This window comes from Hippopotamus amphibius, chromosome 10 (genome assembly GCF_030028045.1).
Source record: "Hippopotamus amphibius kiboko isolate mHipAmp2 chromosome 10, mHipAmp2.hap2, whole genome shotgun sequence".
NCBI classification, from domain to species: domain Eukaryota; kingdom Metazoa; phylum Chordata; class Mammalia; order Artiodactyla; family Hippopotamidae; genus Hippopotamus; species Hippopotamus amphibius.
The window spans coordinates 113450525-113469444 of NC_080195.1; the positions used below are offsets into that span (position 1 = coordinate 113450525).

An 18920-nucleotide genomic window follows, 5' to 3' on the forward strand; every position below is an offset into this window, starting at 1 on the left:
TTCTTGAAATGACTGTTCTTTCCCCATTGATCTTGGCATCCTTGTCAAAATCATTTGACCATATACGCAAGGACTTGTTTCTGGGCTCTCTGTTCTATTCCATTGGTCTATATGACTGTCTTTATGACATTACCACACTGTTTTGAAAACTGTAGGTTTGTAGCAAGTTTTGAAGTCAGGAAGTGTGAGTCCTCCAACTTTGTTCTTCTTTTCATAATTTTTTTTTTTTTTTGGCTATTCAGAGTCTCTTGAAATTCCATATGAATTTTAGAATGAACTTTTCTATCTTTGCAAAAAAAATGTCATTGGGATTTTGATAGAAATTGCACTGAATCCATAGATTGCTTTGGGTAGTATTTGCATCTTAACAATGTTAAGTCTTTCAACACATGGACATAGGATGTCTTTCCATTTACTTGTGTCTTCTTTAAGCAATATTTTGTGGTTTTCAGTATACAAGTCCTTTAATTCCTTAGTTAGTTATCAAGTGTTTTGTTCTTTTTGATGTTATTATAAATGGAATGGTTTTCTTAATTTCCTTTTCAGATTGTTCATTGTTAGTTTACATATATGCAACTCACTTTTATGTGTTGGATTTTATATTTTAAAGCACTTTTGTAATATTGAACCTAAAGAGTATGAGAAGAAATTTTAAAAGACAAAACATTGGTCTCAGTTTAGGTATCGTACTTTTTTTCTTTTTGGATTTCCACCTCATTTTATGAATTGGGCCACATGTACAAATACTAGCAGAGCTGAAGAAAGAATCAAGTCCCTTTGTATTATAAATGCTGTTGTGAACAATAAAGTCTGAGAAAAATAAAATCCGATGTTCATTATTTGTTTCATAAATTGTATAGTCAAAGCTTCCCCTAAATGTTTAATACATTTCACACGTGTACACATACACACAGCCTCAACCAAAGCTTCTCATTTACCACCTCAGGACTGACCTCAAAACCCAGGTGTGAGGCATCCAAGGAAGATGCTTCGGGCCAGATGTGTGAGTGTCCTGGGGCTGCAACACAAAGTACCACAGACTGGATGGCTTAAAACAACAGAAATGTGTTCTCTCACAGTTCTGGAGGCCAGAAATCTGAAATCAAGGTGTCAGCAGTGTTGGTTCCTCTTGGAGGCTCTGAGGGAGAATCTGTCCTAGGCTGTCTCCCAGCTTCTGGTGGCTCCAGCTACCCTTGGCTTTCCTTGGCTTGTAACTGCATCCCTTCAGCTTCTGCCCCCAGCTTTACATGTTATTCCTCTGTGTTTCTTTATAGCAAATCTTCCTATCCTTTATCTTTTAAAGATGCCAGTCGTTGAATGAAGATGCTTCCCTAAATCCAGGACGATCTCATCTCAAGATTCTCAACTTAATTACAAGTGCAAAGTCTTTACTTCCAATTAATGTAATATTCATAGGCTCTGGAGGTTAGGACTAGGACATATCTTTTAGGGAGACACAACTTAAGCTGGAAGTGAGCAAAATCCTTCACCCCGACCAAATACAAAGGCACTCTATGCCCTTGCCTCTTGCTTGTAGAGAAGCTGACGTCTCCCAGGCCTCCCTGAGTCACAAAGCAGCAGGCTCGAGCAGTTAATGATCAGGACAACAGAGTCACAGAATCTTTCAATGTCTGATGCGCATTCCTGAGTCATTCTACAGATACCATAACTGCCACCAGAGGGGAAAACTCACTGAGTGATGCCCAGACTACAGCCATGACATCAGCTGTTCCATCTTGAGCAGGATGGGATCTATGGCTTCACAGCTCCAAGAGCTGGCCTCAAGAGAATGGGGTTAACACGATTGCTCATAATAATCTATGTCTCTGTGGGCATCAGAATAAGTGTAGCGTGTTCTGCCCATAGATGTAAACAGGCAACTAAGATTATCAGCAAAGGGATGCTACAGGCCCACGTCAACATCTTCCACTCTGAGAATACGGTGGCCTATGTCAGCGCAAAGAATGTACAGAAGACAAACCTTCGCCCCTAATCCCTTAGAAATGGGATGATGTCTGACAAGTGGGGATCTGTAAGCAGCTCTTTTGCCCCTTTCCTGTTTGTCTATTTCTGTTCCTCTTAAACCTTAATTATAAAAATGAGATCACTAGGTAACATTTACCCTAACTCCTGACTTATGCTCTACTAAATGCACACAATACCTTGCCTAACCTGTTGACCCTTCCCTAGATTAAAAGAGGTAGGAACAGAGAATTAAGTAGTTAAAGAATGACTAGCTCTCTATCCCAGCAGCGCCGTTAGCAGGCAGACCACTTGGGCAAGACAACATAAGAAGAAAGATCATGAGGCACCAGCTAGCTTGTCTGCAATGGAGAGCGAGGCAGAGCTTGACCTCCTGCCTTGATGATTCACTGAGATTCTCTCCCCTTTTTCCCTTTAAAAACTGTCATGCCTGAGAAGAATCTTCAGAGTTGGTTTTGGGGACATGAGTCCATCTTCTTTCCAGACGGCTGGGCTTTCTGAGTAAGGCAACTTTCTACCAATATTTGCCTCTTGAGTATTGGCTTTTGAGGAGTGAGCAGCCAAACGTGGTAACAAAGCCACTGATTTGGTAACAAAGCCACTATACCTGGCTTCCCAGCAGGTGAAAGCATGGCGCTAACTGCTCAACGCCTTAAGATCTCCACAGCTTAACACAGTCCACGTGTGTTTCCTGCTCACGTCATGGTGATCCAAGGCGGCTTGGCAGGGCTCTGAGCCACACTGTCCCTGAGGGCACCAGCCTCCTTCCACCTAATGGCCCCACCATCTCAGTGACCTTCAGTCCTCCACTAGACCCTCTATATCTGGCCACGAGGTGAGGCACGAGAGAGTGGTGAGGATTGCAAGGAAGGTTTCCACGAGCCAGGCCTCGGAGCAGTGTACATCACTTCCTCCCACACTCAATGGGCAGATGTCAGGCTGTGGCCACACCTAGCTGCAAGGCAGGCTGGGAAATATGGTCCAGTTAAGCAGTCAGGAGGAGGAGCAAGCAAGATTCGGACATTGCCACACCAGTCCTTACATCCATGGAGAATACTCCTTGAAAAAAACACAGCAGTAAAGAAACAATGTGTTCCCTGCTCTTCCTTCTTACCCCAGGCTTGCCCTCCCTCTCTCTCTGTCTCTCTCTGTCTCTCTCTGTCTCTCTCTCTCTCTCTCTCTCTCACACACACACACACACACACACACACACACACACACACACAGGCACTTGTTTCCTCCTCCATTGCTACTGTGGGTCTGGGGTTTGTTCATGAAAAATGTGGAAATAAAGGAAAACTACCCAAATGAGAATGTTGATGGAAAAAAATGCACAACCTAAAAGCTGAGAGTTATCTTTTATTTGGTGGACATTCTTAGGATTTTAATCCCCGGGGACACAGCATCTCAGATAAAGGCTGAGAAAATTGTTCAGAGGAGGTGAGGGGGAAACCAGGATACATAGGAGTTTTCGCAACAAAGGGCAGGTAGTTGGAACATCAAAAGATTGTTAATTAAAGAAAACCAGACATCTCAAATTAAGGAATTTAACTCTTTTCTCTGTATGGGACGATGCAAGGGGCTAGGCTCACTGAAATCATTCTGTTGATGTGCACCTCAGCCATCTGCGGCCAGTGTCCTGTGCTTTCTCATTCTGAGTTTCCACGAGCTGCACTGTCAGTGCAGCGCACTGTTGTGAACTGCACTGGAGGATGGCTGCAGTCTGATGACTGCTAGACGGTAGGCGTTTCTTGTTTCCATCCTGAGTTCCCTCAGGGCTTACCGCTGGGTGGCTGCAATTGCTGTTGACTGCTACATCCTTTGGCAAGCAGCTTTCTTAGTCCACAAGAACAAGCAAAGTTACTTATTCACAGCTGGCTATGGCAAGAGGATCAGCCACCATCACTTACATTTTGGCAGAGACCGAAGGGCAGGCAGAGGAGTGGGAAAGCTTTATAGTGGAACAAAGGGAAGGCTCAGATTTCTCTGAGAAAAAGCGCCAAAAAGGTAAGGGAAGAGCCAGGATATTTATGAACTTTTTTTTAAGCTCTTTATTGTAATATAATTGCTTTACACTGTTGTGCCAGTTTCTGCTGTACAACAAAGTGAATCAGCTGTATTTATACATATATCCCCATATAACCTCCCTCCCAAGACTCCTTCCCACCCTCCCTACCCCACGCCTCTAAGTCATCACCTATCATTAAGTTGATCTCCCTGTGCTCTGCAGCAGCTTCCCACTAGCCATCTATTTTACATTTGGTCACGTGTATATGTCAACGCTATTCTCTCACTTCATCCCAGCTTCCCCTTCGCGCCCCCCCCCCCACCCCATGTCTTGAAGTCAGTTCTCTATATCTACATCTTTATTCTTGCCCTGCCACTAGGTTCATCAGTGCCATTTTTCTAGATTCCATATACATTCATTAGCATACGGTATTTGTGTTTCTCTTTCTGACTTACTTCACTTTGTATGACAGACTCTAGGTCCATCCACCTCACTACAAATAGCTCAGTTTCATTCCTTTTTATGGCTGAGTAGTATTCCATTGTATATATCTGCAACATCTTCTTTATCCATTCATCTGTTGATGGGCATTTAGGCTGATCCATGTTGAACTTTTTTCTGCTAGGAAAACCATGTGGTCAAGCATAAAAAGATCACTGCTAATCACAAAGAACAGATAAATCAAGTTAATGATTTCAGTGCTTTTCTACATATGGGAAGATGCAAGAATCTGGGGTCATTGAAATTTTTCCTTGGATGGGTATCTTATCTACCTAAGGGCTGGTATATCCAAAGCACAGAATGCTTCCTGTTTTTCTTCATCTTGAATTCCCCTCAGGGGCACTGTGGGTGGGCAACCATGGTGGCCAATGGCTTGATCCTTGCAGATCTGGAATGGCAGGCAACATATTTTTCTTTACAGTCCTAAATTAAAAGTAGGGACAAAAAAGTAGGGACTCTATTTGATAGGGACAGAGTAAACGGACAAAGTAGGTGCTTAAATAGCTAATCCTACTAGGGGATTTTAAGTAAAGAAAAAAGTATGGGAGACTCTGTAAGTTAATGATCACTCAAGAAAGCAGGTTTTCTTAACCACAAAACCAAGCCGGCTTGCTTAGCAACAAAACCATGCAGCAGAAGCATGAGACATGCCCCCAAACAATAAAACCATGGTGGCACGAGACCCACATCCTGCCCAGTGAGCTCAGCAAGTTAACGATTCCTAGGACGCGCTCCTCTGCGTGTACTAAAAACAAAAATATAAGGAAAAGGTGACGTTATACTGAAACCTGAAATGATTTGCCATTTTTAGCACATGTTACCACCTTTTTGCTCATGTCCATTATGCCATGACAGTCCCGGCTTGACCACGTAGGGACAAGAAAACTCCCCCACCTGATGTGGCGGAGGAGCTAATGATGGAAGCTTGATGTCTACTCAAGAATGAGGAAGAAGGTGGTTTTTCCCCCTCCCCACTTTTCCTATGATTATAAAACTGTAGCCCACTAAGTCCTTGGGGTGCTGCACCCTCTTGCCTGCCTGCTGTGAGCCTCACAAGTGTCCTATTCTAATACATCACTTCTTACCTCTGATTTTGCCTCTCAATTCTTTCTGCACTGAGGCATGAAAGGAACCAGAGTTCCTTGGAGCCCCCCAAAATGTCACCTACAGTTTCATATTAACCACATTGAAACCATGTCCCCCTAGAGTTGACAGAAGCTGAGGACTAACAGGAATTCTCCAGCCTGCCTTGCAGAACAACAGACAGGGGACAGCTTGTAAAAACCCCTCAGCTTGTAAACTGCCTTCACCAATTAATTTCCTTTAGTTATTTTTCTTTCTCTCTTTTTCCTTTTCTCGTTCTTTTTCTTAATTCCTTTCTTTCTTTTTCTTTCTTTCTTTCTCTCTTTCTCTCTTTCTTTCTTTCTTTCTTTCTTTCTTTCTTTCTTTCTTTTCTTCCTTCCTTCCTTGTTTCTTTCTTTTCCTTCCTTCCTTTCTTGTTTCCTTCCTTCCTTCTTTCTTCCCTTCCTTCCTTCTTTCTTTTCCTCTTTAATTGCACACCTTCCCAGCCTCATGTAGCCCAGCTGTTCTACAGGAACTTGGATCAGGTCTTGTACAGTGTGAGCTGGCTAAGGCTGATTGGGGCCACTGACCCTAAAACTGGGCTTGTGCAGGTGTCCAGGGCATGGCCTTTTGAGATCAGAGGGCTGGAAAACTCCACCCTCCCATCATGCTAAGTGCCTCCATTGTGACTATGCAGAAACCAGTGATAAATGGAGTAGTGCCTACCGTACCAGTACACAAAGGGTGTCACAGTCGTCAGCGATTGCAGCCACAGCCTATGGTGAACTGGTGGGCCCTGAGGGAACTCAGGAAGGAAAAGAATACCTGCCATCTAGCAGCCCTCACACGGCAGCCAGGTGAGCCCTGGGGACACTCAGGATGTGAACACACAGGACACTGGCCCCAGATAGCTGAGGTACACATCAAAGGAATGCTTTCAGTGAGCCCAGACTCTTGCATCTTCCCATACATAGAAAAGTGCTAAATTCCTTTACTTGAGACGTCTAGTTTTCTTTGATTAACAGTCATCTTTTGTTCCTACTACCTGCCCTTTGTTGCAAAACTCCTATATAGAATATCTCCCCCTTCATGACCTTAGAGCAGTTCTCTCAGGGTTGCTTGAGACGCTGCCTCCTGGGCTTCAACGCCTCAAAATTCCTGCTGAATCAAACATAACCCTCAACTTTTAGGTTCTGAATAATTCTTAGTCGACACATGTAACCCAGGTGAGCCTGTGCAGAACACCGGTTGCCTCACCTTTTCCCCCACCTGCAATCACCTGTCCCCACCTCTAAGACCACCCTGCTTACCCCATACATATCTCAACCCCCTCGCCTTCTGGGAGGCGGATCTGAGACTTGCTCTCCCTTCCCCACGCTGGACTGCCTTGTGAATAAACACTTTCTCTGCCGCAAACAGACCTGGTTCAGTGTGAGAAACAAGGCCACTTGTCCCATTACCAAAGAAAGGACATGGAAGCCTGGAGTACAGCAAAGCGAGACTTTAATGACGGTCTTGTAAGAGCAGGTGTCTGCCAGACAGGCACACCGGATACGGCCACAGCAAGCATTTTATCCCCTAGTCCACAAATCCCTCCCCTGGCTCCTCATTGGCTGACTACGACAGGGTTCACACGCTTTCCTGAACGTCGCCTACCAATGAGGTTAAAATAAGTACCTTGTTGCTACTTGATTGGAGGGTTTAGACTTCCTCCAAGACGACGTGACTGTTACCACGCCTCCCTTTGTTCTAGTACTCTTTGGCACCAGCGTTTGGTCACCTCAGCAAACTTTACTCCCTTTTCTGGAGATGAATCATAAAACATTTGTTGTCCCTCACATTCAGTAACAAAACGCTGGTCATTTGGGGCTAATTGTTACAGGAGTTATTGTTTGACTTTCTAGATTGTTGGTAGGTAGCATTCTGACTTCCTACAAGGCATCCTAAAGCAGGCTGGCTTCCTTGGTTGGCTACTGTAGACAATGGATGGGTTTCCTGGGCAGCTTGCTGCAGCCTGTGGCTCAGCGTTCTGTTTTCAAAGATGGTCTGACCGTCGACTGTGTGTATATTAAGTCCCTCACAGCTTACCTTGCCCTGTTGGGGACCTTCCTTTCTCCTCTGCCTCTGGGCCCTGCAGACCTGCTCCTACAGGTGAAATCTGCTTTGATCGAAGTCTGGGGATTTGCCTGAGCTTGAATATGATCCCTCCTGAAGCTGAAGCCGGCCTCTCCGCCCCAATACGGAATTAATTTTTGAAGACGGAGTTTTGGGTGAAGTAGCAAAGAAGAGCTTTACTGCTTTGCCAGGCAAAGGGGGCCACGGCAGGCTAAGGCCCTCAAAGCTGTGTGTCCCAACCTGGAGGGGGTAGTGAGGCGTTTTATAGCAATGGTTCAAAGAGGGCGTGATCAGTTCATGGACACTCTTCTGATTGGCTGGTGGCGAGGTAAGTGGGAGTTAGCACCACCAACCTTCTGGTTCCAACTGGTGTGGGGTCTAAGTGCTGGTGGGCAGCAGGCAGTTAACTTCTCCCACCTGGTGGGGGTTTCAATATCTGCAAAACAGCTCAAAGATATTGTTACCTGTATGCCTTGAGAGGGAACCAAGACCTGCCCCAAGGCTGCACTATTGTTTCTTTTGACTGTTTCTCCTGTCAACTTAAAAAAAAAAAGCACAACAAGAGATTTGTGAGTTGAGTTTATTTGGGGCAAAATGAGGACTGCAGCCCGGGAGACAGCATCCCAGATAGCTCTGAGAAACTGTTCCAAAGAGGCAGGGGGGAAGATTAGGATACATGTATTCTTGGTAAAGGAGGTGTACATGCAATCAAACACATTTTTTCGTAGGGGGTTTCTGCGAGTCACGAGGAGCAGACGTCACCTTGTAGGGATTTAGTGCTTTTCTAGAGATGAGGAGATGCAAGGGTTGGGCTCATCAAATCAGCTCCTGAAAACATCTAAGTATCTGAAGACCTGTTTCGCCTATTTTCCAAAGCACAGAGGGCCTCATACCTGGTCTCCACCCGGAATTCCCTTCAGGGGATGTGGAAGGTCAGCAGCAAGTGTGGTTTAATCCTTGTAGTAGAGGCAGTTGGCAAGTGCCCATGGCAAATGCCAATTTATAGTTGACACTCCCTTGTCTCCGCTTCTCCCCCCTCCCCCCCACGTTAGCAACTGTTTGAACGGGAACTCAGGGAAGGTCATGGAGGCTAAAGGAAGCCTATTTCCTGTAATTAAGAAATGGGGGGACACAGAAAGGCTTTTGTGCTCAGGAGCCCCACAGGACCCTGCTCCATACCCTCCCTCCCCTCCTTTCCCCTGAGATTTCACACTGGGGTGGAGGTGGGGTGGAGGAGGGATATTCTCTCCAATCAATGGTGCAGTGGTGATGTAACAGAGAAGAACAAAACCTGACTCCATGTAGGATCTGTTTCTTTGACTTTCACCTTTGCTTTCCATTGCTTTTGTTCTGTCTGTAGCTATAGGCATAGATAACGGCCTGCCTCAGGGAACCCTGCCCCTCTGCCTGAATATTAAACTAAAGTGCCTATATTCCGCTCACAGGGACTCTGACCTTGCCCCCCTGTGAATGGCTGCAGAAAAGAAGACAGGACATTAACACGTCTCCTCCGCGGGGCTGGCCAAACCAGGAGATGTTTTACAAGACTTACGGCCTTTTTACTTTACTTCCTCATCTCCTTCCCCTCTCAGTTTTATAAAAGAAACGAGCATCTAGACCCTGATAAGATGGTACTCTAGGATGCCAGTCCACCACCTTCTCCAATAAAGTCATATTCCTTGCCTCAACACCTCGTCCCCCGATTTATTGGCCTGTCACGCGGTGAGTAGAGCCTGCTTGGACTCAGTAACGACAAAACAGAGGACTAACCACAAGAAGGTATCTACAGCGGGCATAAACACATTTGGATTTCCCATCTCGTTTCTACCCCTTGAGGCCCTCAAATGCCCCTTTTGTCTTGCATTGTGACATGGTGTAATGGTTATCTATTGTTACAGAACAAATCACTCCAAATTTTACCCCTGAATTTCTTAGCTCACAGTTTCTGGCCTCAGGAATTCACATGAGCCTCAGCCTGGTGCCTCCAGCCCAGGGTCTTTTATGAAGTTTCAGTCCAGCTGTGGGCCAGGCAGCCGCATTTGAGGCAGGAGATAGATGAGCTCCAGGGTCGACATTTACACATAGAAATAACTTCCAGATGGAAATAACAACAGGAATGGGGTAAACAGCCGGGCTTTGCCTCTTTAAGGTAATAGTCATGGCGGGGGCAGAGAGGAGCTGAGCCTCGCCCAGACAAGAGATGGAGGCCACAGACTTTCTCATCCTCGAGGCTGTCAACTACAACTGGCACGCGCCATCTCCCTCCACAAAGATTAAATCCTGTGCTGCTGCAGAGGCTGTCAACGCCCCGCTGAAAGGTGTTCAGGGTAGAGAGCTGAAAGGAGGCACTCTGTGCTCTGTGAAAACCTGCCGAACAGGTCTTTAGATGGTTAGATATTTTCAGAAGCCAACTTTATGGGCCCAATTCTGCATCTCCTCACATCTAGAAAAACACTGAAATCCTTCATGGCGACGCCTGCTCCTCGTGGCTAGCAGTAACCTTCTGTAAACAATATGCATCTGCACTATTAGAGATCATGTGTGTAGAGAAATTAACCCAGGGCCTGACATGGTCACTCCACTGATGATGTAACCAAGCGATGACAGTTTTAACACAGAGATACTGTGCTGGGCTCCCTCCAAAACACAGATCTCAGTTGCAGGCAAAGGAGGAATAAGCAGCCTGCGTTGGAATTTGCATTGGTGGAAAGAACAGCCTGGACCAATTCCCATCACCCCCTGGGAGGAGTTCCCCGGAAGGCAGCGAACACCTGCTGCTGCCTCCTCCACCGGAAAAGCACACTTTCACCAAGTGCGGATCACCAGGCGAGCGCCTGGCAGACAGCTGGCCCTCATCCAGGAAACATGATTCTGGAATGACCACATGTACACCAAGCCTGGGCCCAGGGCCACCAGCTCAGCGCCACCAGAATGACGGACCCTGCGTTCCTAACGAGCTCCAAGGTGAAGCCAGCACTGCTGGCCCGGGGACCAGCCTTTGAGAAGCACGGGTCTATGTCACCCGCACGGAAGAGAACACAAAACGCGGCAGTGACACCAGACACTCGCGCTTCGGGCGGGACTGACGGGGCGCTGGGCCCCGGAGCGCTGCTCTGCGCTTCGGTCCCGGCAGCGTCAGACCCGGGAGCATCACCCCGGCCGGTCCGGGATGCCCCGCAGGCCCGCGCGCCCCCGGGCGCCGGGGGAACTGCGCGGGAGCGCGACGCAAAATCCGCGCAGCCGCGCGGCCAGAGAGCGCAGCGGACCCGGGGGCGTGGCTGCGCGGCAACTGGGCGGGGCGGGGGCCCCTAGCAGCGCCCCGCCCCTAGGCCACACCCCTCACCCGGGCTCCGCCCCCTCGCCCTCCGGGCTCCGCCCCTTCCTCCCCCGCCCCCGGAGTCTACAGTAAAGCCAGCGGGACTTCCCTTTCTCTGCGCGGAGAAGAAACCAAACCTTGCATTGGCTGGGAAACCGAGATCGGAAACTGGGCTGCTCAGGGCAGCTCTCCCGAGGTCTCGTGAGGAACGCGTCTGCAGGACCAGAGCCAGTCCTCCGACTCTTCATTCATACCTCTATTCATGCATCCTGGAAACATGCACTGAAATACTGTGTACCAGATCCCAAGGACAGCGGCAGACATCACCAACTTGTCCGCCCCCTTGACGGCCTGGTGGCAGACAGGGCTTCAAAAAGGCCACGACAGTGTGACGAGGCCATGGTCCTGGGAAGGGGGTAATTGGGGCGTGGCGCTCCCCGAAAGCAAGTCCCCTAGGCCTGGAGAAGGACAGAGGCAGGCTGCTTGCTTTCTGGGAAGAAGCCCAGCGCGCATGTGAGGGAGGAGTGCCCTGGATTGGAAGTTCTTGTGTAGTGAGGAGGCCTGACCTTGAAGCCATGTGGGTGGAGCGAGGTGAGGCAGGTTGGAATACCCCCACGCCCTCCCACCGCGGCAGCTGCACACCCTGCAGCACAGGGGGCCCGTCCGCTTCCCACAGGTGTTTGGAGCGATGCCGGGGAGCTTGCCAGGCCTGGTGTCCCATGAACGCCAGCTCCCCTCTCCTATGCAAGGCCAGGCCAGGCAGGTGATGAGGGGACTGGACAAGGACCAGAGAGCCCGGGGCACTCATGACCGCACAGGCCGCAGGGGCTCTGGACGCAGTGTGATTGCTTGGCCACTGATACGCTCTCCTGCCGATGCTATGTTTTTTGCCAGACACGTTTTAATGGCGTTAAGGAACGTTAGTAAGATCCCCAGGGGCTGAGGTGGCTGGGCTCAGTCCAATTAAACTCAGCCTAAGATTACTAAGCACCTACTGTTGGTAGGTGGTAGGCCCTGGAGGGATCCAAGCTTGGTGAGACCGTTGTCAAGGTGACAGCCCCAGTGGGGAGGTGGCCACCTCCCCACTATTCAGAACATCCATCTGAGATGCAAAGCATCTTTGCCTGAGCTAAGTCAGGGAAGAGGGAGCTGGAAGAGGTGTGACCCAGCCCTAGAAGGAGCTGCCCAGGGCAGCTGCAGAGACAAGCAACATCAGCTGGGACTTGGTAAGGGAGGAGAATGTCTCCGGGAGCCCGGTGGGGGGGGACAGAGAGGCCAGCAGAAGTGGGGTGCTGAGCCTGGAGGACAGTTCTCAGGGGCTAAGAGTCTGACACTTATCTGGTAGAATAGAGATTCATCAATGTCTCTTTAGTAGAGAAAGAATCATCAACAAATCAGGTGAAAGGCTGTGAGCTTCCTGAGAACAGGAGCTGCATCTCCTGGATTTTAGCATGGAGAGAAGGTGCTACAGAGCACAGGCTTGGGCATAAAAGCCTGGATTGCAATCTCACCTCCCTCACCTCCAAGTCAAGGGGCCCAGCAGTAACCTAACTCCTTGGCCTCAGTCTCCTCATATGTAAAATGGGCCTGGCAATCTTACTTCTCTCACAGGGTGGTTGTGAAAGTGAGTTAGTCTTTCAGGCTGGAACCCAACACAGACTATGGCCTGATGCATATGAGCTATTTTTGTCTTATTCTTGAATTATACCCCAAACAAGCCCCTGGGCTCTTCAGGGAACTGCCATCTAATGTGCATATTGGAAGCAGCAGGTACCAAATCCTAGACCAGGAGGCAAGAGCCGGAGGAGTGTGAAGCAACTGGGCACCAATGTAAAGGATGCACTTGACCTACTGAGAGTGAGCGGCTTCTTCAACCTTGCATCCCAGGCACTGCACTCACCTGCCCCTAGTCCTGGTCCTGTGCTGGCTTTGGCCCCAGCCAGCTTCCACTTTTGCCAGTAGCTCTTTCTGAATTCATTCCTGAACAGGAGGCACAGGGAGAGCTGTGGTCTGAGGAAGTAGGGTCATTCCTCAGAGTGGTCTTCACTCTTCTTTGTAACTAAGAAGTAACCAAGGCCCAGACGGGTGCATGGCCAGGCAAGTGTTCCTTGATAATTATTGGGGAAGCGTGTGTTCTCCCACCAGACCACCCTGGGTGGGATTGCCCAGACCCCAGCAGTGGGCCCAGCAGAGGGCCCAGCAGAGCATGGCAGACTTCAGGCCAGGGAGTTGGTCTGTGGGGCCTCCTCCCCTTCTTTTGGATGCCACCATATTGAATTTGGTTCCATCCAAGCTTTCCCTGTGTGGGTGAAGAATGTTACCTGCCAAATCAGTAAACAAAGGGTGTTGCAGCCATCAAGCCCTCAGCCGCTGCAGCCCCAGAGACTCTGCATCCTGCGGGGATTCAGCATGGAGAAAAACAGGATACTGGCCCTAGATAGTGAACAGGCCCATCAGAGGAATGATTTCAATGAGCCCAGACTCTTGCCTCTTCCCATATATAGAAAAGTGCTAAAGTCTTTAACTTGAGAGGTCTGGTTTTCCTTTAATTAATCTTTCGATGTTCCGACTACCTGGTTTTTGTTGCAAAAACTCCTTTATATCCTGGCTCCTCCCTGACCTCTTCGGAGCAGTCCCTCAGAGCAATCTGAGAGGCCTTTTTCTGGGGTAGGTCCTCAGCAAGTCCACCAAATAAACATAATTCTCCATTTTTAGATGTGCAGTTTTCTTCGATGGACACCTGACCACAGCACTTGGAACAGGCACAGGTTCCGGGTCTGTGTGGAATGAGGGGTGTTCTTCCTGATAACAGGGGTCTTTGTGGGGAGGTCTTTGTTGTCGGGGCTTGTTAGCTGAGCTAAGGAGAACGGAGGTGGGGTGCCAGCCCCTTCCAAAAGGAGATGTTACTGCCACCCACAGAGCCCTCACTGGGAGGCCCACGTTTTGGTTTACTGGACCTTGCCCACCCTGCCCCCCCCCAACTTCCATCCTGAAGAAATCAAATGAGCGCAACCCCAGGGAGGGCTTGAAGAAGATAGGGAGAACTGAGAAAGGCGGATGATGTGGACCTGCATGGGAAGGGAGTGTTGGGCTGGGAAGGAGCTGCCATGAGTTTAGAATGCTGGAGAATCCCTACCGGTGCTGGGATGTTCCCAGTGAACCTACAGCAGGAGTTTAAGACACCCAGTTACCAAAGCATCTGTTCAGAAGCCCAGAGGTTAAGGGACCGCCTAGGTTCAAAGCTACGTTCAGCTTTGGATGACTCAGGACTGTCATAGCAACGCTTCTCAAACTGTACCACCACCATCAGAAGGGCCGGATAAGGCTCAGGCTGATACAGCAGATCTAGGTGGGAGCTGAGATCCTGCATTTCCCGCAAGCTCCCAGGGATGCTGCTGGTTTCGGGGGCACACCTGGGGGGCCTCGAGGAGGCTGCAGCCGCTGGCGCGGGGCGCAGGGTCTGCAGGAGGTGCTGTTGTGTAACGCGTTCGGTTTCGTTTCTAATCCCCAAGTCCTGGGAACCTGCCGAGAGTTTCGTTTCCCAGCGGCGGCCGGGGGCGGGCAGAGAGCGAGGGGCGGTGCTCGCGCCACATAAAGCCGAGGAGCGGCGCGCGCCAGGCTCCGGTCACTGCACGGGGACGGGTAAGTGTCGCGCTGCTGGGTCAGGGCATCCTCTGACAGCCACGGGCCTCGGGGCATTGGGGCGACTGGCTGGGAGTTGAGCGCTCCGGGGTGCGCGTATTGCGCAAGGTAGTAACAGTAAAAACGATGGTGGTTAATAGCGGTGATGACATGATGCTAAACGATGGTGGTGATTGCGGTAATAATAACCAGGGCGATGCTGGCTGGGCTCAGAGCACCCTTGATGCTACGTTCCTACCTACACGCTACTGAGGCTCCTGGGTGATGCAAGAAAAACAGTCCCCCGCCCCCCAAGCTGGCGGCTTTTCTGCCTGAGGAGGTAGGAAGGTGGAGGGGGCGGGGGCAAAGGGGGTCTCCGAGGGAGCTGTTTAAGAGGGGTGCCCTGAAAAAATTTCACATCCACGGCTGCGTGTCCTCCGAGCCCGCCCCAAAGGCCGACCAAGATTGCTGTATCAGTTTATATTTCCTGCTAAGGAGTGCAAACCAGAGAAGTCAGTGGCCCGGGGGTTCCTGGGAAGAGCACGGGTCAGGGGTCTTCACCGATTCTGATGACTAGAGGGAGGTTGGCGCGGAGGGTCTGTGCCGGGAGGTTTTGCTTGAGCCAGCGAGGGATGCCGGAGAGATGGGGCATGCGCAGAAGTGCCCTGCGCGGAGTACCCTTAACTCGGGGGATGGGGATACCCATCGCCCTTGCTCGTAGCTTGTGCCGCGGGGTGCGACTGCGTGGGGCCGGCACACTTCGTTTTCGGGGTGGAGGGAGGTAGGACAGCCCTGGGAGCTGACAGAAAACCCAGGCGCTGCTGAAACCTGCACCCCTCCCACCGCGGGTGACCGCAGAGCTGCGCTTGTGGGATTCTCAGAATTAGTGTCAAATTTTAAATCAAGTTTTTGTTGGGAGTAGGATCAAGTGATGTTAACCCCCCCCCCCCCAACCCTCAGCTGTCAAGTCCCCAAACGGCTCCTAAAATGTTTATGTCATCTTTCTACTTTAGAGCAGAGCTACTGGACAGGAAGTCCCACCCCCCACCCCAACCTTCTTCTCTTCCTTTTTCCCCACCTCCGGACACAGCCTGATTTCATAGAGACCGTTAGGTCTAAAGTATAAGATGTTCTCCCTTTTAATCAAATTACAGAGTCCAAGCTCTTCCTGCTCGCCCTGGGAGAGGCCAATAAATCAGGAAATAAGGGGTTGGGGCAAGGAATAAGGACTTTATTCAGAAAGTCAGGGTTCTGAGAAGACAGCAGATCAATGTCCTAGAGAACCCTTTCCCCAGGGTCTGGATGCTAGTTTCTTTGTAGAACAAAGAGAGGGGAGTTGAGGAGGTAAAGTAAAAAGACCTTAAATTGTTGCAAATATCTCCTGGTTTCAGCCAGACTCTGGGAGCAGGTGTGTTAATTTCTTCTTTCCTGCAGCCTTCTTTCCTGACCTAGGTGGGCTAGGTCAGGATGTTTCCTGCCAGCTGCAAAGGTATTTTCCTTTTACCTTCAGGCTTGGGGGCCATTATGTTTACTTTAATCTATAGGCAACGTCCCTCTAGTGATTACCTTGTAGCAAAAGCAATAGAATATAAAGATTAAAGTAAAAGAAACAGATCCAATATGGAGTGAGATTTGTTCTTCCCTATTCCAATCAGAAACAATTTAAATGCCAGTGAGTTTTTGGAAGGCAAAACACTTTCTTGATAAAAAGCAAGTCCAAGTGCTGAGAGGATTAACTGGACTGAATTATTTGGGCAGGTTGCAAACACTGAATCCAGCATTTTCTTGAATTTGCTTGGTAGGTGTTCCTTATTTAGGGCTTGGGGAAGCTGACTCCTCCCTCCCATCCCTGCTCTTCTGTGCAAACTGGGCGGAGGAAGCTTTCTCACAAGGATAGAACCCTCCCTGGGATCCTTTGATCCCCTCCCCACCCTCCACTGCAGGGATTCTCCAGTGACACTGGGGAATGGCATTTGGGTCTCTGGGAGATCTTAAGGGGAAGGGGGGTGTGCCACCAGCCAGCCACCCCATGGACGTGGGAACCTGAGTGGACAGACAGAGTGGAAATAGCCCACAGCGCCTGGGCAGTTTCTCCCCATCCCTACCTTCCCCAACCGTAGGAGTGAGAGAAGAGCCTGGCGCAGTAACCCCACCAGTGACCAGTGGGGGTGTACAGGACTGGGGAGGTGGCAGCCGGAGAGAGACTGCAGGTGCTGTGCCCACCTCGAAGCTCCCTGCAGCCTTGTATGCAAACACAGGGTATGGGTTAGATGCTTCATGAGAAGTTTGGGGCTGAGGGCTAAGGGTCACACGGCTTGACTCTAGTGCAGCCAGAATGGGTGAATGCGTTCAGCTCACTTTGGCAAATGCAGCCAGATGCTGAATGTAATGAATCAGTAGAACACTGGTTTGTACTACTGAGATGGCCTTGCTCCTGAGATCCAAACTGATTTTCAAAGATGATCCAAGAGAGGTACAGATATTTAAGATGTACAGACAAAACTCACGCGATTTTGCTGTCAGGGAATGTCGTTTTATGAAACAGAGGAAGGGAATTTGTTCACAAAGAACCCATGGTCATGGGGTGCTAGCCCTGGGGACCAATGATGCCACTTGACTGGGTGCAGCAAGGCCAACTGAGGCTGCAGTCTTTTACGAGGAGCCCCAGCTCCAGCCCAGGACCCCCTGGGTACGCAAAGTCGTTCCAAAGGCATGGTGGTGGGTGGTGGTTAGGGACCACATTTCCAGAATGCCAGATTCCATAAGAGCTCTTTAAAATTGATCGCCTTTCAGAATCAGCTTTCTCTCACTCTACAATGCACAGAATGCATCCATCCCTCACTCCTTTTTTTTTTTTAAAGCAACCCTGTCCTTTCAGCTGCAGCAATATGGATACAGAATCACATAGGCCTTGGGGGAGGGTCCCTTGAAAAGGAGCAAGAAGAGCACCCAAAAAATAAACAGTGTTGATGCAAGTGGGACGTGACAGCAAGGCTCTGCGCCTTATCCATCTACCTTACAATTGAAATATTTAAGGTTTACAAAAAGGACTCAGGGAACTGTGACTCTCCTTCAAAGCACATTCCCTGGGCCTTCTCACCATTCTCAGCAGTGGGGATGTACCTGGATGAGAGCTGTCATTTATTCACCCGGGTCTTGGTCTAATTTGTAGGTTTTGCCTGATTTCAAGGAGGTGTCAGAGAACAGCTCTGCACTTCTGCCAGCTAGTCAACGTTACCTTGTCAATAAAAGGAAAGTATATTGGAGGTATGTGCTTTATATTTTTTTACAACATTTATTTCAAGTCATAGGAGAAGTATTTTCATTTACTTTTATCCAAGATTATTAGATGTATAAATTTTAATATTTAGAGACTTATGGTCCTAGAAAAAAATTTTAATGCATTTCAAATGTATGTATATGTATTTTTGGGGTGCAGACAAGTATGATAAAGTGGCCAATTAAATGCTTTCAGAAATAAAATGAACGACTTAAAGATCCACTGTGTGGGGGAAATGGAACAAAAATCTGAAGTCAAGGATCAAAGGAAGAAAATTAGAGACTTGGAGTTCATATTTTTTAAAACACAGGTTTCATATTAAATTATCATAAAATTTAGAATCCCTCATTTACGTTGGAAAGAATTTTATAATAATTTTACTTTTAAATGTAAAAAAAAATGCATCAGAAATTTCATTCTTTGCCACTATTTAAATTTCTGGTGAAAAAAAATGTTTGATGTTCAACCTACAATCATGATGGGAAATACAGAGTTTAAAAAAGTCTTTGGGGGTCCGGAAGCATATCCTTGAAGACTGCTGAGCTGGGTTGGAGCATTTGTCTTCATCTGACACTTGATCCCTTGGAGTTGTCCTGTCATTTCTTTCTGAGCTCCCACTGTGTCCCCATGTATCTCATGGTGGGGTTGCTTCCCTGATTGAATGTACCTAGCTTCTGAATTGTGTTAATCCCGAACTGCTTGATTTTAGGCTGAACTGATAAAGGAAGAAGATGGTTCATTCTGACTTGAAAATCAAAGAATGCGATTCACCTCCTGCATCCAATCATGTGTTACCAAATGGAAATGATGATACGGTGGGGGAAAATGAGGAAACGGTAAGTCAATGCCTGAAAACCACTGTCCGTGTGGACATGAGCTGTGACCACTTGCAGGCTGCCCGTTGATACAGTGATGCCGTTGCTGCCTGGAGATGCCCGCTTCCACATGTCTCCGGGGGCAGCGTATGGATGCAAAGACTCTACTCATTCTGCTTGGGCCTTTCTTGCAGCCAAATGCAGCCAGTGTTTTGCCTT

The 18920-nt window shown here is 48.7% G+C and overlaps 1 protein-coding gene across 3 annotated transcripts in view; it reads left to right on the forward strand.

Moving 5' to 3' along the window:
- The first annotated feature begins 12139 nt into the window (after positions 1–12139).
- Positions 12140–18920, forward strand: part of MX1 (MX dynamin like GTPase 1) — a 33328-nt gene continuing 26547 nt past the window's right edge. For all 3 annotated transcript variants that reach the window (XM_057696936.1, XM_057696939.1, XM_057696938.1), the window contains exons 1-4: positions 12140–12211; positions 14498–14627; positions 17779–17873; positions 18596–18722. In XM_057696936.1, coding sequence (XP_057552919.1) covers positions 18618–18722 — 105 coding nt within the window. In that variant the 5' untranslated portion in view covers positions 12140–12211; positions 14498–14627; positions 17779–17873; positions 18596–18617. The remainder of the gene's footprint in view (positions 12212–14497; positions 14628–17778; positions 17874–18595; positions 18723–18920) is intronic.